General features: G+C 39.0%; 1 protein-coding gene across 2 annotated transcripts; it reads left to right on the plus strand.

The window, feature by feature from the left end:
* The first annotated feature begins 7,913 nt into the window (after positions 1–7,913).
* LOC141380224 (uncharacterized) lies at positions 7,914–25,097 on the plus strand. 2 transcript variants are annotated; one of them, XM_087304624.1, is made up of 10 exons: positions 7,914–8,106; positions 14,076–14,986; positions 15,395–15,520; positions 18,094–18,228; positions 19,136–20,113; positions 20,217–20,311; positions 20,447–20,482; positions 21,953–22,445; positions 22,695–22,809; positions 23,177–25,097. In XM_087304624.1, the coding sequence occupies exons 2-9, from the start codon at positions 14,698–14,700 to the stop codon at positions 22,772–22,774; spliced, it is 2,232 nt and encodes a 743-aa protein (XP_087160750.1). In that variant the 5' UTR covers positions 7,914–8,106; positions 14,076–14,697; the 3' UTR covers positions 22,775–22,809; positions 23,177–25,097. The 2 variants fall into 2 exon arrangements, with proteins under 2 accessions (XP_087160750.1, XP_087160751.1); XM_087304625.1 differs by lacking the exons at positions 7,914–8,106; positions 15,395–15,520; positions 18,094–18,228 and having other exon boundaries at positions 14,642–14,986.
* Positions 25,098–25,846: the final 749 nt, after the last annotated feature.

Here is a 25,846-nt window from a genome sequence, read left to right on the forward strand (position 1 = left end):
AAAATGAAAAGTTTGCCATTATTTACTCATTCCTTGACTACTTCAAAACTAGTTTGTTCCTTCTGTTAAACACAAAAGAAGATATTTTGAAGAATACAGCCACTGACTTTCACAGTATTTGTTTTTCCTACTATGGATTTCAGTGGTCACATGATTCGTCAGTATATCTTTCTTTGTGTTCATTCATTTTCCTTCAGTTTAGTCCCTTATTTATCAGGGGTCACCACAGCGGAATGAACTACCAACTATTCCAGCATATTGGAACAGCATATATTGCAGTGTTTCAGCTGCAACTCAGTATTGGGAAACACCCGCACACCCACACTCATATATTACGGCCAATTTAGTTAATTCAGTTCACCTATAGTGCATGTGTTTTGACTTTGGGGGAAACCGGAGACCCACGCCAACACGGGGAGAACATGCAAACTCCACACAGAAATGCCAACTGACCCAGCCAGGACTCAAACCAGCGACCTTCTTGCTGTGAGGTGACAGTGCTAACCACAGAAATAAAAAAAGTAAAGAAAGTAGATGAAAGTAGATTTCATGACCATGAAATCGAAAGTAAAGCAGAGTTGTGGCAAATTATCTTTATATTGGCCAAGCCCTTTCCCTTTAGAAATTAAATCTGTCAAAATGATGGTCGGGCTTCATGTTTTTTCTGATAAAAAGATTTTAATATCTAAAAATAAAACATCACAAACAAAAATTCTATCAGCGCAAACAAATTAAAATATTTCAGAATATCATACATGTGGGGTGACTGGTGATGTTTTTATCTTTATTTCAATATTCAATATTTTAATAATAGAAGCAGCACTAATGAAACTTTCATTGGTACAATCCAGCAAAAATGAAACACACAAACAACTTTGGTAAATAAGGAGCAACTGGGGTCGAGAGACCTCTGAATGATCTAATATTACTATTCGGCCTACAGATAATTTTTTTTGCAGCACAAATTTTGAGCAAACGAAAATAATTTATTCATGCATGAATATAAATATCTGGTGTTTTTTTCAACAACACAAACCTGCACAAATCTACAAATTTTTTTGGTTATATATAAACAATGAAAACAGACACAGTGTTTATTTTAATGGTACAAACCAGCAAAAATCCAGCACAAACGAATGACCACAGTCCTGTGCGATTTACGGGAAATGATGGGGTGGAAAGTGACATCGCAGCTCCTGAGGTGTTTTGATTAGACAATATCTAAACAATAAAAATAGATAAAACATGTATTTTAACAGCACAAACCAGCACACACAAATGACACCAGTTTTGTGCGATTTTAGGAGCCAGCTGCGGCGCGTCATAAGCGCATTTGCTATTTACAGGATGTAAAGTAAGTTTACTTTCGCTTTTGCTCTCGTGGATAAGGGAAACCTTTATGCACAGACATCAATTACTTTAAGCGCAAAGATTTGTTTCAAAACTATTTGTCAAATAAGTCTTCTCAGTCCAATTCTATGGTTAAGCACTTATTTATCAACATCCACAAGTTCTGGTCTTTTTTCTATATCCTGTGGTTCGCGAACATTCTCCTACCCGCCCCCTCTTATCCTATTGGTTAATTCTAATACCAATCATACAATCTCTATGACACCTCCCCCTTTTACTTTCTATTAACGAAACACACTTTTTTTTTCAAAGAATTAACTATTATTAAGCATAAAACATTTATACCTCTTTTAACTATTTCTCTTAACCTAAAATCAAACTTTCAACAACACAACATTAACATCAAGACCCTAGTTCTCTTCTTTAACTATAAGTCTAGTGTAATGAAGTTTACGGCCCTTTGGCCGCCGGGAAGAAGGAGGCAGAGAACCGACGGAGCTTTAAAATATTTATTAATAACAATGATGGCAGCTCCTCACGGAGACTGCCGTCTAAACCAAAACAAACGGACGGCAGCTCCTCACGGAGATTGGGGTTCGGTTCTCCAGACACGCCGCCACTCGGTCCTCCACCAGCTGAGAGATGCGACGACGTGCTGGGAGCCCTGTGGAGGAATCTATGCACCCGTCCGTCTTCTGGCGTCCGGCGGCGGTTCTCCTGGCTGGCTGGCGGCATTTCTGGTCTCCTACTCCGCTCCCGCTTCGGTGGACGGATGCAGGCTCTGGCTTCATGGCGGATCGCGGCGACTCCCCTGGGTTCTGTGGGATGGCTCCCTTCAGCACTTTCCCCTCCGGTGGTGAGCCCCGCGTCCCCTGCTCCTCCCCATGCTGGGAGACGGCAGCAGGCAGATCCTTTCCTCGCCAGCCTCAGGCCGCCCCGGCACTCTGGGCAGACGAACGGGTTTCTCCCCCACTCGGGTTAACTCCCAAACACTCGCCCCCTCTCTCAGCGGCGAGGGCATCTGGACAACGCGTCCCTCCTTCTCCCAGGCTTCGGCTGTAATGAAGTTTACGGCCGACTTTGCCACTGTAATGAAGTTTACGGCCCTTTGGCCGCCGGGAAGAAGGAGGCGGAGAACCGACGGAGCTTTAAAATATTTATTAATAACAATGACGGCAGCTCCTCACGGAGACTGCCGTCAAACTGAAAGCAAAAGTAAAATATGTCCGGGCCCGGTCCTCTCTCGGCTTCCTCTGCCATCGGTCCTCCTTTTATGGTCCAGAGCTCCTTCCGTGGGATCCGAGGCAGGTGCGCACCGCAGGTGTATCCACTTACGCCAGGGGTGTCCAAACTTTTTGGGCCGAGGGCCAGATGCAAAAAAACAAACGTTGTCGCGGGCCAAATTTTACATACATCACACAGACACGTGTGTATATATATATATATATATAAAAATACAGTTGAAGTCAGAATGGTTAGCCCCCCTAAATTATTAGCCCCCGTTTATTTTTTCCCCAATTTCTGTTTAACGGAGACAAGTTTTTTTTCCACACATTTCTAAACATAATAGTTTTAGTAACTCATTTCTAATAACTGATTTATTTTATCTTTGCCATGATGACAGTAAATAATATTTGACTAGATATTTTTAAGACACTTCTATACAGCTTAAAGTGACATTTAAAGGCTTAACTAGGTTAATCATGTTAACTAGTTAAGTTAAGGTAATTAGGCAAGTTATTTTATAACAATGGTTTGTTCTGAAGACTTAAGGGGCTAATCATTTTGACCTTATAATGGTTCATAAAAAAACTTAAACCGCTTTTTATTCTAGCCGAAATAAAACAAAAGTCTTTCTCCAAAAGAAAAAATATTATTAGACATACGGTAAAAATGTCCTTGCTCTGTTAAGCATCATTTGGGAAATATTTAAAAAAGAAGAAATAAATCAAAGAGGGGCTAATAATTCAGACTTCAACTGTGTGTAGATAGATAGATAGATAGATAGATAGATAGATAGATAGATAGATAGATAGATAGATAGATAGATAGATAGATAATAACAAGAACTGCTGCTTAATTGAATGCATGTAATAGCGACACCCGGTGGTTATTTATTGAATTACGTTCATTTTTGTATAGCGGGCCAGATTCTCTTGATATTTATAAAAAGCCTCGCGGGCCGCCACAAAACTGATTGCGGGCCGCAGATGGCCCGCTGGCCGTAGTTTGGACACGCCTGACTTACGCGGTGGCCTCACTCCGTTCCCATGGCTCTCGGCCACGCCCCCTTGCCACATCTAATTTAACTGGTTTTATAACTCTTCCTGATCTAGTCACAGTTTCTCCCTGTTTTTGAACTGTCATTTGCGGCTCTTGTTGGCCAGCCTTCTGTGTGTGCTCTTCCTCATTTAGTTGTTGTGTCTGCACCGTTATTTCAGCACTTGGATAGTCAACTGGCACTGCTTGAAGGTGTTTACGGTTCCATCTTTTCACGCCCTCTCCTTTTGGAGTTTTTACCAGGTAAGATCGTTGAATGATTTCCTTTGATTTGATTTGTACCGGTCCTTTCCAAAGCTTTTCACCATCCAACTTCATCAGAACCGGGTCGCCCAGTTTTAAGGGTGGCAATTCGCGCACGGCATCTCTCGGATTGAAGTAAAAGGTTTGTTGCGCTTTAGCAGACACGTCTTTCTCTCTCACCTGCATCCTGTTAGGCCATCTTGGCAGCAGATTTTTGTTAAGAGTAGGCAATGTGGTGCGAATTTTTCTACCCATTAACAATTCTGCAGGGCTTACTCCCGTACTCGAATGAGGGGTTGAGCGGTAACTCATCAAAGCGAGGAGCGGGTCATCCTGAGCAAGGATGCGTCTGACTATTTGGACAGCTCGCTCTGCATGCCCGTTTGATTGTGGGTTATACGGGCTGGATGTGACGTGTTCAAAGTCATACCTATCCCTAAATTCTGTCCATAACTCACTAGTAAATTGTGGACCATTATCGCTAACGATCTGTTCGGGAATGCCAAATCTAGCGAAAGTTGCTTTCAGTCTGTTTATCACCTGAGCCGTGGTTGTCATTGGCAGATGGAGAATCTCAAAAAAGCGTGAATAATAATCTGAAACAATCAGATACATTTGGCCTTTCTTCTCACAAATGTCTATAGCTATCCGCTGCCACGGTCTGTCAGGTAACGGGGGGGGCTCTTTCTTTTGCAATTTTCTGTTTTCTCGGCAGAATGTGCACATTTCAACCCTGTTCTTTATTTCCGACGATATGCCTGGCCACCATACGGACACATTTGCCCTTTCCCTGCACTTGGTTAGCCCTTGATGTCCTTCGTGAATATGTTCCAGCACGTCCCTTGTCAGTTCTCGTGGAATGCAGATCCGTTTGCCCAGTGTTATTAGCCCTTGGCTTATAGATAGCGCATCTTTTACTCCATAAAAGTCTCTGACGCATTCTGGTACATTTCTCACATGTTCTGGCCATCCCTGCTTTATGAACTTACTTACTAACTGTAATTGTTCATCTCTTTTAGTCGCGGCTTCGATGCAACTTAACTTTGACTGGGATGAAGGGAGGCTGGCTGAGATCGCTTCTACGTGACAGGTCACCTCCTCCGCTGTGCTGCTCCGCACATCACTGTTTATGGGGCTTCGTGACAGCGCGTCTGCCACTACTAACGTCTTCCAAGGTGCGTATTCAGCAGTTACTGTAAACCTCATCAGTCTCATTAAAAGTCTCTGACAACATATAGGCACCGTGTCCAGATCCTTCTTATTAATCAAAGGCACGAAGGGTTTGTGATCCGTCATAAGACGAAATCCTAACAGGCCTATGAGATATTTCTTGAATCTCTCACAAGCCCAGACCCCAGCCAGGCACTCTTTTTCAATTTGTGCGTACCTGGTTTCAGCATCGTTTAACCTCCTCGAACAGTATGCTGTCACGGTTGCAGGTTTGTGCTCTTTTCCGGAGTGTATGTTTGATCACGTGGGTTTGTTTTGTTTTGGTTGTCCATACAATTTTGGTATCCTCTTAGACGCTTATTTTTAAACGTTACAGATATAAGAGTCTAAGAGGATCCAGATGGGAGTGATGAAGTTTATTTGACAAAGTCAAAATAAACAAACAATGATAGTGACAGGCTAGGAGGACGATGAACACAGGGCAGGAACAGACAGGAAAACAGGGTCCAGGTAATCTCCTCAGGGGCCTGAGCACAGACAACACACATAAGAAGAGATGTAACGAACTGACAAAGAAACATAGAAACGTCACCCTGATATAGGCCTAATAATGAGCCTCAGCTGGCGTGTAATCAGCCCAGCTGAGTGTCGTCATATCACGTGAGCATAACAAATACACATGGACGACCAAAACAAAACAAACCCACGTGATCAAACATACACTCCGGAAAAGCGCACAAACCTTCAACCGTGACATATGCCACAGGCTTCCAGTTCTCCTAATGCAACTGTAACAGCACTCCTCCCAGTCCAAAGCTACTGGCATCCGCCGATACTGCTGTGGCTTTCCTTGGATCATAGTATGCTAGAACCAGTGACGTCATCAGACTTTCTTTCAGTTTTTGAAACGCTTTTTGCTGAGGGTGGTCCCATGTCCAGGCTGCATTCCCTTTTAATAGTTCAAACAATGGATTACCTACTGTTGCCAATTACTGTCCCATATAGTTTATCATTCCGAGGATGCGTTTTAACTCGTTCACGTTCCGTGGTGCTGATAGCTCTGCTATAGCCCTTACTTTCCCGTTGTCAGGCCTGACTCCTCTGTCGTCTATTACGTGTCCCAAGAAATGCATCTCTTTTTGTCGGAAGACACATTTCTCCTTGTTGAGTTTGAGTCCTGCTCGTTCTATCCGCTCCAGAACGAGCCTCAGACGTTCATCGTGCTCTTCTTGACTTTTCCCGTGCACTATTAGATCGTCCATATACACCGCTACTCCATCTGCATCTCCTAAGAGCTCATTCATCTTCCGCTGGAATATTTCTGGCGCTATACTTATGCCAAACGGGAGACGTTTGAAACAGTATCTCGCGAACGGTGTTATACGGTGCTTTCAGTATGCAGGGGTATCTGCCAAAACCCACTTGTGGCATCCAGTGATGAGAACACTTTGGACCCCGCGAGCTTAGCCAGGACTTCATCTGTCGTGGGTAATATATATCTTTCCCTTTTAATGTTTTCATTCAGTTTTTTCAAATCTACGCAGATGCGCACTTTTCCGTTAGGTTTCATTACTGGCACCATCGGAGCGCACCAGTCTGTCGGATATGTTATTTTCTCAATCACTCCATTCTCCTCCATTCGTTGAAGTTCTGCTTTAACTTTCGGGAGCAATGGTAGAGGCACCCTTCTTGCAGTGTAAACTGCATAAGGCTCTGCATGTTCTTTTAGGTTTATTTTGGCTGGCTCCGTTTTCATTGTTCCTTGTTCCCCAAATACGGCGCTGATATTTTCTATCCTCTTCACCAGACCCATTTCTACAGCTTGTTTTCTGCTCAGAAGTTTATTTACTGTTTCGCCTTTCATGACATGGATCACGAGGTAAAACTTTCTATCTTTGTATTCTGTTGTAGTTTCAAATTGCCCCAAGCAAGTAATCCTTCCTCCTGGACTGTCATATCTCGCCAGCGTTTTTCTTAATCTCACTTTCTCCTCAAGTGAGTTGAAGGTCTCTTCATTAATGACTGTTACGTCGGCTCCTGTATCGATCTTAAATTTAATTCCTGAGCCTTTCACGTTCAACTTCACTATCCAGGGGCCTCATGTATCAACGCTGCGTACGCACAAAAACTTTGCGTACGCCAGGTTTCACGCTCAGAATCGCTCACGTTTGGATTTACTAACGATGAACTGAACGTGGGAATGTGCGCAGCTTCACGGCAGCTTTATGGCTGGCGTACGCACATTTTTTGTGCGTGTCTGTTTTATTTCCATTGGCGAATCCTAGAGGCAGTTGTGTTAAATTCCTCTCTACAAAGTGTCTTTGAGCCTTGCAATGGCAGCTGCATGAGACAGGTTCATCTAGCAGGTATATAAGGTTTCCGTACCAGACAGTTGACCAGCTAAACATTAAAGCAAAATTTGCAGCGGTCGCCTGTTTTCCCAATGTAATCTGAGCCATCTACTGCACGCACATTGCTATAAAGACACTATCTGAAGATAAATTTGCATGCGTGAATCAGAAACATTTCCATTCAATAAATGTGCAAATAAAATATGATGCACAAACTTATTAATGATTCCTAATTGTCTTTCTCATGATAAATAGTTGGCAAAATCTGATATGTAGTGGGGGGGAAAAGAAGAAAGAGTTTATCAGACGCTGTATTCGAACCGAGTTCATGTTTGAACGTGTCAAAACATAATGACAGACGTTTTTCGAGCTGCGCCACTGAGACTGTTAAGGATACTGTAACATTTTTCACCTATAAATCACACTATTTCTTTTTAATTCACTCAGTGCGATGTTCAGACACAACTGTGTTAACCGCATCAGCTAAACTCTCCCACTCTATTTTTTTCTTTTGTTGTTAATTCCGGAGGACAAATTTGCAAATAACACCGCTTTTCTCTGGTCTACCTCCGAAAGCAGCACCTCCAATTCACATTCTGTTCAAAGTTTCTCTTTTTGTTTGCTTTTGCCTTTGCTTTTTCGTTGGGTTTTGCCAAAGTAGAGTCATTTGCATACTCATATGGGGGAGGAGGCAGGGAGGGGTTTTGTGCTTGTGCATGTTGCGCTCAGTTTCATCTTCATTCGGATGTGCAAAAGAATATGCGTGAGATTTGGCGTATGCAGTGTTTCATACATCTGAATTTTTTTCTGCGTACGCACATTTACAGCTTTGTGCGTACGCAATATTTTAGTATGATTTCCACGCAAGTCTTTGTACATGAGGCCCCAGTTCTCCATATCCTCCATCCCGGTTTTATTTACCGTACCCAGGTAATATGTATCATCCTCATCATCCGGCTGTACATGTGTCTCATTTCTAATCTCGTTTACGGCTCTTGCGAAACACATGCGTTCCCAGTGTCCCTTCTTTTTACACTTTCTACACTCCGATTCTGCTGCGGGATATTTCACTCTGTCTCCTTGTTTCATTTTCCCACACTTTCCGCATTTATTGCACTGAACTTTCTGTCGTTCCTTCCTCTTACCGGTCTCTTTTCATCCCAGTACCTCTGTTTTTCAGGTCGTCTATGTAAAACCTCTTGAACACTGCTCGATGCCCCTTCCTCCTATTGGCTCACCTGCTGAGCTATGTCTTCCGCCTGTCTCACCATCAGTACGGCTGTATCTAATGTAAGGTCGGTCATTAACTGTAACCTCCTTGACAGCTCCTTATCTCTGATGCCGACAACAAGCTTATCTCTGATGTTTTCCGTTTTCTGTGGTCCAAAGTCACAACTCTCTGCTAACTCATAGAGTGCACATATAAACATTTCCGCCTTTTCCCCCGGCCTTCGTACTCGTTGGTAAAAACATGCCCTTTCGTGGATTATATTCTTTTCAGGATGAAGTATTTGTTGTACTTATCCAGAACTATAGCAAAGTCATTTTTCTGTTCGTCTCTTACAAACGTGAACAAGTTGAAGACATTTTCTGCCTCTGGTCTCATGGCAAAGATGAGGGTACTCACTTGCACCTCACCAGATTCTTTTAGCTTCGTGGCTATCCTGTACCTTGTGAAGCGTTGTCGCCATGCAGCCCACTCTCGAGGCCTGTCGAAGATGAAGTTCTGGGGTGGACTAAATTTCGCCATCTTCTATCTTTCCACAACTTCTAACACCATTTCAAATAAGTCTTCTCAGTCCAATTCTATGGTTAAGCACTTATTTATTAACATCCACAAGTTCTGGGGCCTCTTGTACAAAGACTTGCGTGGAAATCATTCTAAAACATTGCGTACGCACAAAAAAAAATTCAGATACATGAAACACTGCGTACGCCGAATCCCACGCATATTCTTTTGTACATCCGAATGAACGTGAAACTGAGCGCAACATGCACGAGCACAAAACCCCTCCCTGCCTCCTTTCCTGTATATATATATATATATATATATATATATATATATATATATATATACATACATATACATTACAGCTGATTCCCATCTAGAAACCACACTTATGTGTTGAGTTTTTCCCAAACACATGATCATATGTTCTAAAAGAGGACTCTTGAGGTCTTTGAAAGGAACAGTGAGTGCATCACAACTCCGTCACCAATGCGTTCAGGTAAGGTTATGCAATACAGTCAATACTTGACTATACACAGTGTGTTTTGCAGTAAATTACTCTATAAACCTGCAGTTCATTAGTACATACAGTAGATATACAGTACAGTACAGCATTTGCACACAATGTGTCTAATTACTTTTAGAAAGTCATGAAGTTGGAGGCCAGTCAAGTATCACATTGAACTATCTATGTTGACGAGGCTGGGGATGTCGCCGTGGGAGAAACATTGCAGCCCAAAGGGCCACAGTTACCGTGTCGGGCCACAGAAGATCAAGTGTAATGTGGATGAGAACATGTGGCAAAATGCAGAAGACCGGGCAGAATAAAAGATTACTTTGGGTTTTTTATTGTAATCGCGGTGCTTTTTCTTCTTGTATATCTTGCAGTGATGTGCTTTTGCAAATAAAGTCTGTACTGTAGCAATTCTGTGTCTGTATTTTTGTTTACATAAACTGTAAATATTATAAAGCAAATTTTTTCTTCACTTTTGTATTGAATTTTTGCAGAAAGAAAATGGCAAAGAAAATGCCTGCATTTAATAAACCCAACGAAACAAAACTGTAGAGAGGCTTCAAATATAAGAGCAGAGCTGATGCAGTTTGCAGTTTAATGCAGTTTCTGTAATTTTAGCTGATGCTAGTGTTTTTATTGTCAGCGTGTTCTGATTGACTGAATGTTTCTGTAGGAAGAAAACATGTGTTAGTGTTTTGAACAATAATTTCTTTTTGAAACATGTTTGCAGTGTTTTGTTAGACATGGTGTATTGTGTTAGTTTATTATTGTATGTTGAAAAGCAGTTTAGCGGTTTAGTTTACAATGTGTGATTTTGAGCATGAAACTAACTGTTTTGCCAATTGTGTGTTTTAGGTGTGTTGCTGCGTTAAGAACATCATCTGTAACTCAAATGAGAAAAATATTGACATTTTTACCCGTTTGACTGAAGTTGTTTGCACAATATATAGCTAAGATGTGGGAAAGTGAAAATACTCAGCGTAAAGCACATCTTACCTTTAAACGGGTTAATTTCCCTTCCCTCAATGAAGGCTTTGTCTTTTCCTGACAATATGGATTCTTTTGTATTGTGTTCAGGTTTTATTATATTTTTTCTTACTATTTTGACTTTAAAAAAGAAGAACATAATTAGAATATGGTCAGACTTTAGTAATATCTCTAAAAAAATAAATAAATATACATGGCATATGTGTAATACTTTTGTAGAGGGGCAGACTGGCCATAGAGAGCACCGGGACATTTCCTGGTGGCCTGACGATCAATCTGGCTTGCCACCATGACTCTGGCCTGCCGCCTCACAACACGCCCCAAACACACACACACACACACACATTTTCAACATACAATCAATCTAATTTGTTTGTCTACCTGAAGTTGAAACGATGTTGATTTACAGTCAATTGGAACAATGAAGAATCCACACATTTTCAACATATAATCAACCTAATTGGTTTGTCTACCTAATGTAGAATCTAAATGATTTAACGTTGAAATTAACGCTTAAACAACATTTTTAACATTAAACCAATCCATATTGCATCACCATTTTTACAAGAATACATAATCTAATTTATTCTGTATATATGATAAAACACACCACAATCTGTCATAATTTTTTTATTTATACAAATACAGCTGTAAATATTCGGTAAGAGCATAAATTCATTCAAACCTTCTATACACGCAGTACACAAACACACACAGAGAGAAGATTTAAATTACAGGCTAAAATAGTCTAAACCAATTAATTGAGAAAAATACGTTATGCCTATCACAGAAACTAAAATTCAGATGCAACCATAGAAAAAATGTACACGCTGGATTAGCAGGGTCAATAAATAAACAAAGAAATAAATACAGAACAGCCCAGTGTCGTGTCACCTTTGACATGTGTATAGGCCTATATTATAGTAAGGCCGTGATTGGTTAGTGATCAGTTAAGAAATTAGTGTTTGCACATTTGAGCAGTGTGTGTGAGCTAGTGAATAAGTGTTGCATTTTGATTGGTTGTGTTTGGAAAAGGAAAACAAGTAGCTTCCTGATAGATTTTTGTGCTTTAGGTAGAGCATTGTGTGTAGTGTTTTAAAAAAAAAAGTGTTTTAATTTTCCGGCTGCACATCCATTGAGGTGAATCTCCTGTTCCATCACATCCCAAATGTGCTCTATTGGATTGAGCTCTGGTGATCGTAGAGGCCATTTGAAACAGTGAACTCTTTGTCATGCTCAAGAAACCAGTCTGAGATGGTTCACGGTTCACTACATGGAGCGTTATCCTGCTGGAAGTAGCCATCAGAGTACACTGTGGTCATAAAGGGATGGACATGGTCAGCAACAATACTCAGGTAGGCAGTGGTGTTGTTGACATGATGTTCAATTGGTACTAATGGACCCAAGTGTGCCAAGAAAATATCCCCCACACCATTACACCACTATCAGCCTGAACTATTGATACAAGGCTGAATGGATCCATGTTTTTTATGTTGTTGACGCCTAGTTCTGACCCTACTGTCTAAATGTCAAAGCAGAAATGGAAACTCATCAGACCAGGCAATGTTTCTCCAATCTTCTATAGTCCAGTTTTGGTGAGCCTGTGTGAATTGTAGCCTCAGTTTCCTGTTCTTAGCTGACAGGAGTGGCACCCGGTGTGGTCTTCTGCTGCTGTAGCCCATCCGCCTCAAGGTTGGACATGCTGTGCGTTCAGAGATGCTCTTCTGCAGACCTCACTTATAACGAGTGCTTATTTGAGTTACTGTTGCTCTTCGATCAGCTGGAACCAGTCTGGCCATTCTCCTCTGACCTCTGTCATCAACAAGGCATTTCCGCATACGGAATTGAGGCTCACTGGATATTTTCTTGTTTTTGGACCATTCTCTGTAAACCCTAAAGACGGTTGTGCTTGAAAATCCCAGTAGATTAGCAGTTTCTGAAATACTCAGACCAGCCCATCTGGCACCAACAACCATGCCACGTTCATTCACATTGCTCAATTTGAATTGCAGAAGATTGTCTTGACCATGTCTGACATTGACTTGCTGCCATGCGATTGGCTGATTAGAAATTTGCTTTAACGAACAGTTGGATGGGTGTAATAGAGTGGCTGGTGAGTGTGTGTGTGTGTGTATATATATATGTATATATATATATATATATATATATATATATATATATATATATATATATATATATATGTATATATGTGTGTGTGTGTGTGTGTGCGCATGTTATGCTTCCCATGTTTTCTCTCATTTGTGTTCTGTTGAATGTCAATGAAAGTGTTTCTGCAGACTGTTTTTGTCAAGTCTGATTAAAAAAAAACAACAATTAATTAATGTTTACCATCAGAGTCATTCATTCATTTTTTCAGCTTAGTCCCTTTATTAATCATGGGTCGCCACAGTGGAATGAACTTCCAACCTATTCAACATATGTTTTATGGTGATGCATTATAAATATTGTGATTCGTCTGTTTCCTCTTCAGGTGAAAGAAATCAAGTATTTTGAAATATATGAGTTGTGTTATTGTTATAATGAGTTATTATTGTTATTATTGTTATATGAGTTGGAGCTGTCTGACTACAAATACTTTAAATATATAGTGAAATTAAATAAATAAAAAGTTATTAAATTATAATCCGTTTTGTGTGTCAATTCTACAACATTTCAGATCAACTTCACATCTCATGAATACGTTTGAATTTGAAAGTCATTGAAAGACAGATTGCTGATCAAATATGTTTAAAGTTGATGTTATCATATTGATCAAAAGGTGTTTAGAGTAAAAATGTGATTATTTACTCCATCTGCAGGGCTAGTTGTAACAGACAGAGGGTTTGTTGTAACACTTGCTGGATTTAAATTCAGTTTAGATTATAAAGTATATGTCCTCAGTACTTAACTCCACATTTTAAGTTAACATAGCACAATATGTTATATGTCTATATATTTATTAACCCTTAATTGGCCCACAGGGTCAGAGCTTCCTATTTTTATATACTGTAAATGTTCCCTTTATCTTAGGAGCATGAAGCTCTCCAACTACCCTAATAAAATCTTCAAACACATAAAAACTGAAGTTGATTTGGTTGTTTTAAAGGTGTGTAAATTTTTTTTTTAAATCACCGTCAACCTGACCCCACATTGAAAACGAATGAGAATTTTTTAAGATTATTGTATCCAAAAAGAAATGTGAAACCCATTATAATTCTGGAATGTCTTAGATTTCTGCGCACAGGCACAAACACACTAGTATGACTGCAATAGAGAACATTTTTATAAAAATTGGCAAAAACAAATCTAATAAAAATCTGAAAAATGTTCAAAAATGAAGGACTAACTAATACTAAAGCAAAATCAACAAAAATACAATAATAAAAATAGTAAAAATGTAAAAACAACAACAACCAAAAGTACAAAAAGCTGAATTTTAATGTATTTGTAGAATGATAAAGTCCATCTGGTGAATATAGATCATCAGTTTAAGGAAATAATTTCTAAAGCGTCAAGAAATATAAACTGAAATGAATAGGTGTCTGAGGACCCCTGCTGGATATATGTGGAAATTGCAACTTTTTTCCTCCTCAGATGGCGGCATTTTATTTGTAAAATACAAACCAACATCCAAAAACCTTGTATATTAAATTAAGAATTTTAGAGATTTTTAAGATGAAAAATAAATAAAAACTATGGTTTATTTGAATGCTATAAACCTCTTCATTGACACTGGTGTATTTATAAAACACGTACGTGTATGTAACACACATCCCAGCACTAAGAACCTAGTTTTCTAATTAACAAGCAATAATTTGATCACAGTTCAATGCAATTCATACAATTAGTGAACTATTAATTATGATTTTTACCTCATTATTGTCAATTTGCTGTGTGTTCGCCTTTATTAGTCAGCTTTATTTAATTCAAATGGATGTATTTTGAAAATAAACGCGCCTAGAGACGCCATTTCTAATGTTCCATAAGTGACGCCACTCGGCAAACCGATCTTCAGTTCAGTGATTATCAAGCTAGTGAAAGGATTGTCATTTGAGCGCGTTTACAGAGTTTCGATGAATTTACCGATTTACAAATTATCTGTCGACTTAAAACACTCGATGAGTGAACTACAACACTTTATGAGTAAAAACACGATGTCTGTATTTGACCACGCGATGGCAGTAACAGCATCTGCGAGTAGTGGAATGGAGAAAGCAGAGACGGGTTTGTGGCAGGACACAAACGGCTTTTGCGACGACTTCTGTCCCTGGATTGACCAGGTGGACGGGACTGTGGTTTCAGAGGCCGCTACAGCACTTCACAAGCCCTCTACTGCTAATAAAGTGGAGGGAAATGCAACCGGTGAGATTAACAGCAAACACTCAACATTTATAATCTGTTAAAATCATTTAAAAACCAAGGATAGAGATATATGCAAATTTTTGAGGCATTAAAATAAATGTATAAATGAAAAAAGACACATTACATGAAACAATAATGAGAAATGATCAATAATGGGTTTTAAATAGACTTTGGGATTAGAAACAGTTGTCCTGTGAGGTAAATTGTCAAAAAGTGAGAGTTGTTTTTCACTGGGCTTAGCCAAAACAATGAATCCGCATCCAATACTATTTTAAAACGCACAGGATGTGTCCTATTAGAAAATGCAGATAACATTTTATATCATATCATTTCCCATCAAGATATTTTATTTTGAATAGTTCAGAAAGTTTCTGAAAACTGACCCTCATGACTGATTTTGTTTTTTAGGGTCATTTTTGGAGACCATCAGCTTCTGCAGTAACTTCTGTCCCTGGCTGGACGAGGAGGACTGGACTGTGGTTTCAGATGCCGGTGAACCCGCTACTGATAATAATGTGGAGAAAAACACAACCGGTGAGTCCGTCAGCAGCCACTAGACATAAGCTTTAATTCATTTAATTGTCTAGTCGGCTTAGTCCCTTTATTAATCCGGGGTCGCCACAGCAGAATGACCCGCCAACTTATCCAGCAAGTTTGTACGCAGCGGATACCCTTCCAGCCGCAACCCATCTCTGGGAAAAGACTTAAGCTTGAAAAAAGACAAAAACATTATTAAACAAAAATGAGAAATTATCAATAATGGGTTTACACAGACTTTGACAAGAGAAAACGTTGTTTTGTAAGGTAAATTGTCCTCAATGGGCAGCTGGGGGCCATGTAATATCTGTTTTATTGTATAAAATAAATTACGCCTGTGTAAAGTCCCTGTGAACCACCTACATTAATGTTTCTGTGGTAAATGTGTAGAAATAGCCAAAATGACACTTATATGAGTCAAAAATATGGATTTTTCTTCCATGCCAACAGTCATTAGACTATTAAGTAAAGTTTATCATTTTCCATGAAGATATTTTATGAACATTTTTCATTTTCTGAGCATTATGACTGATTTTGTTATCCACGACCATCTTTGGAGACCATCAGCTTCTGCAGTAAGCTTTTTTAGATTTAAACCATTTTAAAAACTGGGCAAAAAGGTACTTTATATGAGTGTATCGGAGGATTAAAATAGATGTATAAATGAAATTAGACACATTATATATGAAACAAAATGAGAAATAATGTGATTTTAAATTAAAAACTCATTCACTCTGTTGTGTCGTTTTAAATGCAAAGTTGACACTGTTTGAGATGTTTTTGTCAAGACAACCTGACATTACCAAGACAACACAACATGTCATAAATCCGTCATAAACATGACTGTCATGAGGCCCTTAAAAGTGTGTCATGAATATTTTTCTGATCACTTTTTTTAGTGGAACCAGATGAATTTGTCGTTACAAGTTCTCATTACAAGTGTCAGTGTGTTGTTGAATAATTTTATAACAGCGTCATTATTTAATGGATTTTAAATTATAAATTAAATTTGTTCCACTGAAGTTGAGGTCAAGAAAAATGAACGACACTGTTATGAAATTTAAGACACAATTACAGTGGCCTTAAGACAAAATTATGACATGTTATGTTGCCTTGGTAATAGACAGTGGCCGGTATAAGATTCTGACAGTATGATAACCTTGGATAAAAATATCACAGTTTGACAGTATTGTGAGTACTGCTCTAACATATGCTCTTTTAAAATGTCTGGGTAAAAAACAAATTTTTCCCCTTTGAACACAATATAGTTTATTTTGAGAAACCTTGATAATATTTTGGAGCAGTAAACATGTCAGGCCAAACAGGGCTCAACAATAAGGACTGCCCGGTGGCCCAGGGCCAGCATGAGAGACACTTGGGACAGTAGACCGGATCATTATGGCCCGATTAGGACAGTTCTGCCTTGTCACTAACATTTAATTTGTCTGTGACTATTTGTCAATTGCGTGCATTTTAAGTTTGTGCTTTCAAATCTTTAAATGCTACCTTCTCTGTAATGTCGTAAACAACATATTGCTTTCAGATTCGTCTTATCTGATTGATTTGACCATGCTATTTTTTTTGTAACCTGGTAACAACCAGTACAGCGTAGAAACAGCAACATGGCGGCATCATCAAATTAAAAGGCTAAACGAAAATGTCTGTCTCTAACGTGTTGGAAGTAGACATTTACTTGGAAACAACACGACAAAATAATAATGAAGTGATGTTATGCATAGTTTGCCGTCAGTTTGACAAGTCAGCCACCTTTTGTTAAATAATTTCAAACTGCAATAAAATGCCTCCACATTTTCCATACTGCTCTTTTTGTTTGCATAACACTTATATTTACAATTGTTTTTTAAGTATTGAAATTCTAGATTTACAGACTTTATTTTTGACACATTATTTAAAATATGTGGTTAAAAAATAGCTATTAACGTTCCTTTTTTTTTGGTGGGGCCAGTGAAAATTTTGGCAGGGCAAGTAAAAATCTAAACCACTTGCCCGATCGGACCAATAGAAAAAATCCTTAGCGTTGAACCCTGCCAAATAATTCAAATGTCTTCCTTAGTTTAAAAAAAAAACTGATTTCTTTACAACTTTGGACATCTTTTCTGCTGGATACACTGTTGTCTTAAAATACGTAAATGAAAAAATCGTACATATACCGTAGGAAAGGTTGAGATGAAAATTTTGCCGTTTTAAAGCCTTGACTTTTCCAAACCGCAGTATACCTTAAAAACGGTTACCGTCCCATGCCTACTTGGTTGTGTCAAGTTGTCATGACAGACAGGCTGTGCATTTGTTACAGTATTTGTTTATGTCAAGTTACAGCTGTAACAAAGGCACACAAGTGATTGCTGTAACAAAGAAATCTCAAACAATGTTATTTAAACTGACATAACTGAGGAAATGACACCTAATGACAGTCATAAACATAAACTCTCATTCATATTCACGACATGTGTTATATCATGATCATAAAAGTGTCATGATGAGTCCAGTAAAATGTTTCCATAAATCTCAGTTTTTGAAAATTGACCATTATGACTGATTTTGTCATCCAGGCTCACTTTTGGAGATCATCAGCTTCTGCAGCGACTTCTGTCCTTGGCTGGATGAGGACTGGACAATGCATTCTGATGACACTACAGCAACCTATGAGTCTCCTCCCGATGACAGTGTGGAGGAAAACACAACCGGTGAGACCGTCTGCAACTACAAAAAAGACATTTAGCTGCTCTTAGTACAAGTATTTTGAGAAAATCCGCTTCTTCATAATTTGGGACACTCAAAAGAATAAAAAAACTGAACATCGTCAGATAAAACATTACAATGTGATAGTTTTAATGCATTTATTATAGACATGAAGCAACTTTTCCCATAACACTATGTCTAGAAATTAATTTATGCTCCTTAAAAGCCCTGTGAAATTAGGATAATGTATTTTTTACACATTAGCATCAGTATATTAGACTTATGGATATCTATAAGCTAGTGTGGAACAAAACAGTAACAAAATTCACATTTACAAAATAAAAACATGTAAAGCTTGCAGTTTGTCACTTCAGCATAAATCATCAAATTTTCTGATCAATCAACTGCTTTCTAGTATCTGACATGTCCCGCCCTCATTTTTACATTGGGTGTTCATTTGATGTGCTTGAGCTCAACCACTCTTACTGGCAGAGCTGTGAGAAAAACTAAACGCTACTGGCTGTTTTTAACGAAGGAGGCTCTATGCTCCGCCCCTTTCTTCATGTTTTAGTTGAGATTATGTCAAACATTAAATAGCAAATGCACATCTCAAAACACTTCATATCATGTTACTCAAAACTAATCAAAAACAGAGTTTTTTCATAGACGATGCTTTTTATTTCAGGATTGCTCCACTTACATATGATGAGATGTGTGATTTTGATCCCACAGCACCACAGCTTTGTATAACTTATGTTTTCACTGGCATTTATGAGTCTATGAAGGAGTGGCAAACACACGACCATAGGTGTCCCAGTTTAAGACAATTCAGCCTATATCTAATTTATTAGCCTATACAATATTTGACTGTCATGCTTCTAATGTTTTCTTTCTTATTTTTTATCATCTAAGAAATCCAAACACAAGGCAGCAGGTGGAATAAAATCCATGCTTTCTTCAGGAGGGTGTGGAAGGTCATGAAGAAGCCTTTCCTCCGCAGAAGACGAAACAAAGTGGACCCTGATTCTGATCCAGATCAAGAGCCAGATCGAGAGCTTGATCCTGATTCAGAGCACAATCCAGATCAAGAGCCGGGTCCAGATCAAGAGCCAGATCCAGATCGAGCGCCTGATCCTGATTCAGAGCACAATCCAGATCATGAGCCAGTTCAAGAGTATGATGAAGATCCAGACCCTGATCAAGAGCCTGATCTGGTTTCAGAGCCTGATTCAGATCAAGAGCGCGGTCCAGATCAAGAGCCAGATCAAGAATATGATGAAGATCCAGAGCCAGATCAAGAGCCTGAATCAGATCCAGAGTCAGATCCTGGTGAAGAGCCAGATCCGGGTGAAGCGCGAGATCCAGGTGAAGATCCAGATCGAGAGCCAGACCCGGGTGAAGAGCCAGATCCAGACCGAGAGCCAGATCCGGGTGAAGTGCCAAATCCGGGTGAAGATCCAGATCGAGAGCCAGACCCGGGTGAAGAGCCAGATCCAGATCGAGAGCCAGATCCAGATCAAAAGCCAGATCCAGATGAAGAGCCAGATCCGGATGAAGAGCCAGATCCGGATGAAGAGCCAGATCCAGATCAAAAGCCAGATCCAGATGAAGAGCCAGATCCGGATGAAGAGCCAGATTCGGATGAAGAGTCAAGTCCAGGTGAAGAGCCAGATCCAGACCGAGAGCCAGATCCAGATAAAGAGCCAGACCTGGGTAAAGAGCCAGACCCGGTTGAAGAGCCAGATCCAGGTCAAGAGCCAGATCCGGATGAAGAGCCTGTCCCTGGACCATCTGGGATCCACAACACTGATAAACCTCATCCAGTTCCAAAGCCTGTCCCTAGACCATCTAGGCCCCAGATCTTGGCGTCAAGAGCCTATGACAATCAGAGTCAGTATTATAATATATGCTAATACAACGTATATTTGTTAATGTAAGATAATATCAGTATGAGAGACCTGAAAGCACTTAAACAACCTCTTCTTTTTTTCAGGATCTTTGGCAAGTTTCTATGAGCTGGGAGATATTCTGGGAAGCGGGGCCTTTGGCACAGTACGCAAAGCGCTCCGTAAATCTGACAACAAGGAGGTAATATCTCGTCTTATACTATACATGTTGCTCTCTTTGTTAATTGTCTAATTGAGCAGCTGTGTTGCTCAAATTAAATCAATTTGAGACTGAAGAATATGGTGGAAAAATTATAATTGTATTTTCTCCTTGCAGGTTGCCATCAAACAGATTGAGAATGACCGTTACGTGGTAAGTTGGAAAAAATAAATCACTCAATCACTTCTTTAATGGTTTGAACACATTTACTGTTGTGCATTCCAGTCATTTGAACCTGTATGAAAATTTCACTCATGATCTAGTTGAAGAAAGTCATTTTGCTGTTGTTCATCTATTGCTACGCTACTGTAATCATGTAATCACTGATCCCCGAAACATCCGTTCATCTTCAGAACACAAATGAAGATTTTTTAAATGAAATCTGAGAGCTCCCTCGTCCTCCATAGACAACAAGGGACCTAAAATGTCCATGTGGAAAAATACCAGAAACATTGTCAAAACAGTTCATGTGTCTCCAGTGGTACAACTGTAATCAAACGACGTTTCAAGAACACCTTTGTACACTAAAAAATAAATAAAATGTCTTTGTTGGCATCAGATCAATATGCATGTTTACTATAGTCAATACTACACTCAGTATGTATATTACTACTATTAGAGTCAGCAGAGCAACAGGCAAGAGTTGTATTGACCGCAGTAAACACACACCCTGATCTGATGCAGAAGACAAACGCAAACAAAGCCATTTTACAGTATTTTGCTGCACAAAAGTGTTCATGGAGCTTTGTTTGTTTACAGTTGAACTAGGGTTGCATGATATTGGAAAATTGTTTTGCTTTTTATAAATATTTATTGCGACAATATTTACAGTTTCACCAGATGGCTTCAATAGCTCTATTTGTAAGTAATTTATATATTTAGCCTGATCGTGATGATTCTGTAAGGGAGTGAATCATGCATCAAATACAATAAAAAACAATATGCGAGCATAAATAAGCGGAATAGAGCAAAACATACATCAAGTAGATTTTTTTTGGAGGGTTTTCTGAGGAGTCCATTAATATTTAGTTACAGCATTTGAATAATCAATCCAGACTCAACATTGCATATACTGCAGTGTGACTATTGCGGATGTGCACACTGTGATATCAATGCTGAAACATTACATTATGCAGCCTAAGTTAAACCTGTGAACCCTTGCTGTTATTCAAAGACTATTGAATACACAAGACATGTCATTTGTATAGTTTTGAATGGGCAAAAGTGCAACAGTCAATATGACGAATGAAGCCCTGAGTGAATGAATCAGAGATTACCATATAGATCAGGGGTGTCAAACTCAGTACCTGGAGGGCCACAGCCCTTCATAGTTTAGTTCCAACCTGGCTTCATCAGACTTACCTGTAGGTTTCAAAACAAGCCTGAAGGACTGGATTAGTCTGATCAGTTGTGTATAATTAGGGTTGGACCTAAACAGTGCGGAGCTGCGGCCCTCCAGGAACTGAGTTTGACACATTTTGCTGTTTCCCCACTCAAACAGAATGCCTGAGAGGCGTTTTTTTAAGAGCATGAACTTTTTCTGAAAATTTTAAAACATTTTTGCATGAAGTATTCTTCCTTCAGATCTGCATCTACTAACCCTTGTTCTCTTTTTCTCTTTAGCCTGGCTGTTCCAAACCGATGATTAAAGAAGTAGAGTATATGCTCATGCTGAAGCGTCCACCATTGTGCAAATACGTGATCGAAATGTACGAATGGTTTAATGAACCTGGATACATTTCAATGGTCCTGGAGTACCCAAAGCATTCTGAAGACCTGAGGAACTATGTACGCAATTGTGGCAAGCTGGACGAACATTTGGCAAAATGCCTCTTGCGACAGATCATTCTGGCAGTCAAGCATTGCTTTGGCAAAGGCATTGCGCACAACGACCTGCATTTAGGCAACATCCTGGTCAACACGATGACTTTGGAGATCAAGCTGATCGACTTCGGCTGCGCTTACAAAGTGTGTGCACAGGACTGCGATAGGGCTGAATTGGCCAGCACCAGGGCTATATGCTGCCTGCTGGTTTACATGGTGACCGGAAACATGAAGACTTACTTCGCTGCTAAAGTCAGTTGCAGTTTTTCACTTGCAGCCAGCTTAACCAGTGGTGAGTAAACAGACACTAGCTGTGTTTCCATTAAAATATTTAAACTTTATTTTTTAAGTTAAACCTTCATTTTTTATGCACATTTTGAAGATTTACTCATATCTTGGCAAATACTGCACTATTAATGGTATGGTAATACAAATTTCAGAAGGTATCTTGATAAATGTCAGCTTTAGTGTATATGATACAGTCTTATAAGAAAGATGTGATCTTATAAGCAGTGTATTAACCCTCTTTCTCCTTGTACAGACTGCAGTGACCTGATCGATAAGTGTCTGAGACAAAGCCTGACACTTGATGAGTTGTTACAACATGACTGGATGAAGTGACACTTGAATGAAGACAAGACTCAATGCAGATAAAGGTAAAACACAACTCAGCCTGAAGGAAACTACATTTACTAGACACACAACGCTGATGATCGGCCAGTGTCAGATATGCGGTTTATTAATCGGTTTTGAGATTAAAAAAAGCATTTCCAAAATGCTGAATGATTTGATGTCAAAACCTTGAAGTCTATTTGACATCCACACGTTGATGTTACTTCTGTAATAAACACTCATAAACTCTCATAAACATGATTGTTGGAGCTTTAAGAAGTCATTCACAGACTACAAGAAGCCATTCATAGACATGTTTTTTTTCCATTGTGCTACTTCTCATGTTATATTAATATGCACTAGTCAAGCTCCAGACCTGCATTTAATATTTCCTCTTTTGTTTTTCCTCAGTATGGACTTCACATAGAAAGCAGCAAGGTCTTCTACAAAAAATCCTCTCATCTTAAAAAAGAAAAAAAAAATCAAGGTTTTCCATAAAAAAAACTCATGAAACCCAACACAAACATCATAAAGAAGCCATTTCTTCACTGCAAATAGAAAAAAGAAGAAGCCACATCTAACTGATCCAGAACCAGAGCCTGAGCCAAAGTTTGCAGGATAAGCATCATCATCTTTCCCAGGAAACTGCCTCTTCTGTGCAGTAGGAAATGGAAACTAGTGGTGGACTGTAAGGATGTGCATGGTTAAATCTGACTGCATATTGAGGAGGAAGAGTTGTTTCTCTTGAGGATAATGATGATCAAGAAACACCAGCGCCAGTACAATGCATTGGGTCAGGTTTCTATGATAAGCAGAAGGTTAAAAAAATATAGATTTTAGGACAGCCCTAGGCTAAAATGAGCAGATATTTTATTATTTATTGGCTAAAATACCCTGAACACAACTGAAAATTTTAGATGAAATCAGAGAACTCCCTCATCCTCCATTTACAGCAACAGCCCCAAGTTGCTCAGAAACAAAAGTCCAGAAACTACCAGAAAATCTTTTTTTTGGTATTTTTCTGGACTTTGAGGGTGAGGGAGTTCTCAGATTTTAGAGTTACTGATATCAGAAACGATCTAGAAGGAGTAGAGGGTGGTGGAGGGCCTTTTTTTCTTCAGTTTGTGTTGTGACTGTAAGTGTACATTACTAACACTGACTCCTAAAGTAATTGTAGACTTTTATATTTCTAATTTTATTTTTGGACAACTCTAGGCTAAAACGAGCATGCTCTTTTTAATTGGTGAAAAAAATCACCTGAACTCAAATGAAGATATTTTTAGATGAAATCAGAGTGCTTCCTCATCCTCCATGGACAGCAACAGCCCCAAGTTGCTCAGAAACAAAGTTCAGAAACTACTGAACAAAAGTGCCGTCAGTGGTTCAATTGTATAACAAAAATCATAGAACAAAAATTCTGGTATTTTTCTGGACTTTGAGGGTGAGGGAGTTCTCAGATTTCAGAATTACTGATATCAGAAATGATCTAGGAGGAGTAGAGGGTGGTGGTGGAGGGCCTTTCTTCAGTTTGTGTTGTGGGTGAAAGTGTACATTACTAACACTGACCCTAAAGTAATTGAAGACTTCTATATTTCTAATTTTAATCTTGGACTGTCCTAGATTAAAATGAGCCTGCTTTTCTTTTTGGCAAAAAAATGTTTTGGACACAAATTAAGATATTTTAAGATGAAACCTGAGTGTTCCCTCTTCCTCCATAGACAGCAACAGCCCCAAGTTACTCAGAAACAAAGTCGAGGATGAGGGAACTCTCAGACATACCACTATACGAAATGAGCTAGGAGGAGTAAGGTGGTGGTGGAGGGCCTTTTAATAACAATAAATAATAAAAGTATTGATAGATGTTAACAAGTAAAGAGTGTTTAATGAAGAATAAAGAATTTTCAGTTTTGGGTGAACTGCCCCTTTAAGCGGTAGCATTAGTACATTTCATCATGGTTATAAAGTGAGGCTTGATGAATGAAAGTCTGAATATTTTAAATCAATTTTAATACAAAGTCAGTTTAAATTATGTCTGCATCATATCTTCAAAGTCAAGGAACAAAAACCTGTTTCATGATTTGGAGCCACACAATACAACATGCAGGAACTAAAATAAATGATGTACAGGTTTTGCTTATCGTATATATCTGACCCAATGCATCGCGACTGGCTGAAGTACAGGTGAAATCGGAGACGTTGAGGTTGTTCAACTCTTTCATGGTGGATTTATTTAATCGTCATCCTCTTAATCTCTAAAGAAACAACACATCTTCTTCAGATGATGCTTCCATCGATATCAAGTATCAGCATTAAAGAGGCAATTTGAACTTTTTTTCTGAATGAATAAAGTTGATTGTACATCCAAAAATGAAAAGTTTGTCATTATTTATTCATTTCAGACTAGTTCAAAACTAGTTTGAGTTTGTTTCTTGTTGAAGACAAAAGAAGATATTTTAAATAATATAGCCATTGACTTTTACAGTATTTGTTTTTTCTACTATGGATGTCAATGGTCATGGGTTTGCAATATTCTTCAGTACATCTTCCTTTCAACAGAAGAAAATGATCACAGAATTTTCATTTTTGGGTGAACTATCCAACACAATCTCAAGGCAATTCGTAATTCGTTAATTTAATCTTTTTGATTTAGTGGCTAATTCGTAGGAATTTGTACGATCTAATTCATACAATTTAGTACGATTTGCTCTTCACCCAATGACGTTTGGGTTTAGGGGTGGGGTTAGGTGCTTTTTAAAATCATAAAATTTCATATGACTGAACTTGTACGAATTAGCCACTAAACTGGCAAAACGTAAAATACTTACGTTTTCTTATGAGATCAGGCCGGAACTATCCCTTTAAATGGTCTCTCATCCAGATAATGGCTCCTAAATACTGCTAATCTTTCCCTGGAGCCTCTGATTATGAGCTGAATAAAGGTGAATTTGCTGTCAGTTCTGTTTTATTTCTCATTTTTTAATCATTTAAGCACTGACTCTGTTATGCTGATGTCAGCAAACTTTGCTGACTATTTTCAGTATTGTGGCATATAACCAATGACTTGTATATTGACATTATATA

The sequence above is a fragment of the Danio rerio genome, chromosome 22 (assembly GCF_052040795.2).
Source record: "Danio rerio strain M-AB ecotype USA chromosome 22, GRCz13ab, whole genome shotgun sequence".
Classification (NCBI taxonomy): Eukaryota; Metazoa; Chordata; class Actinopteri; order Cypriniformes; family Danionidae; genus Danio; species Danio rerio.

Coding starts and splice junctions, on each gene's coding strand:
- LOC141380224 (XM_087304624.1), top strand. CDS start 14,698: ATGAATTTACCGATTTACAAATTATCTGTCGACTTAAAACACTCGATG. Junction 15,521..18,093: donor TGTGGAGAAAAACACAACCG/GTGAGTCCGTCA, acceptor TTTGTCATCCAG/GCTCACTTTTGGAGATCATC. Junction 18,229..19,135: donor TGTGGAGGAAAACACAACCG/GTGAGACCGTCT, acceptor TTATCATCTAAG/AAATCCAAACACAAGGCAGC.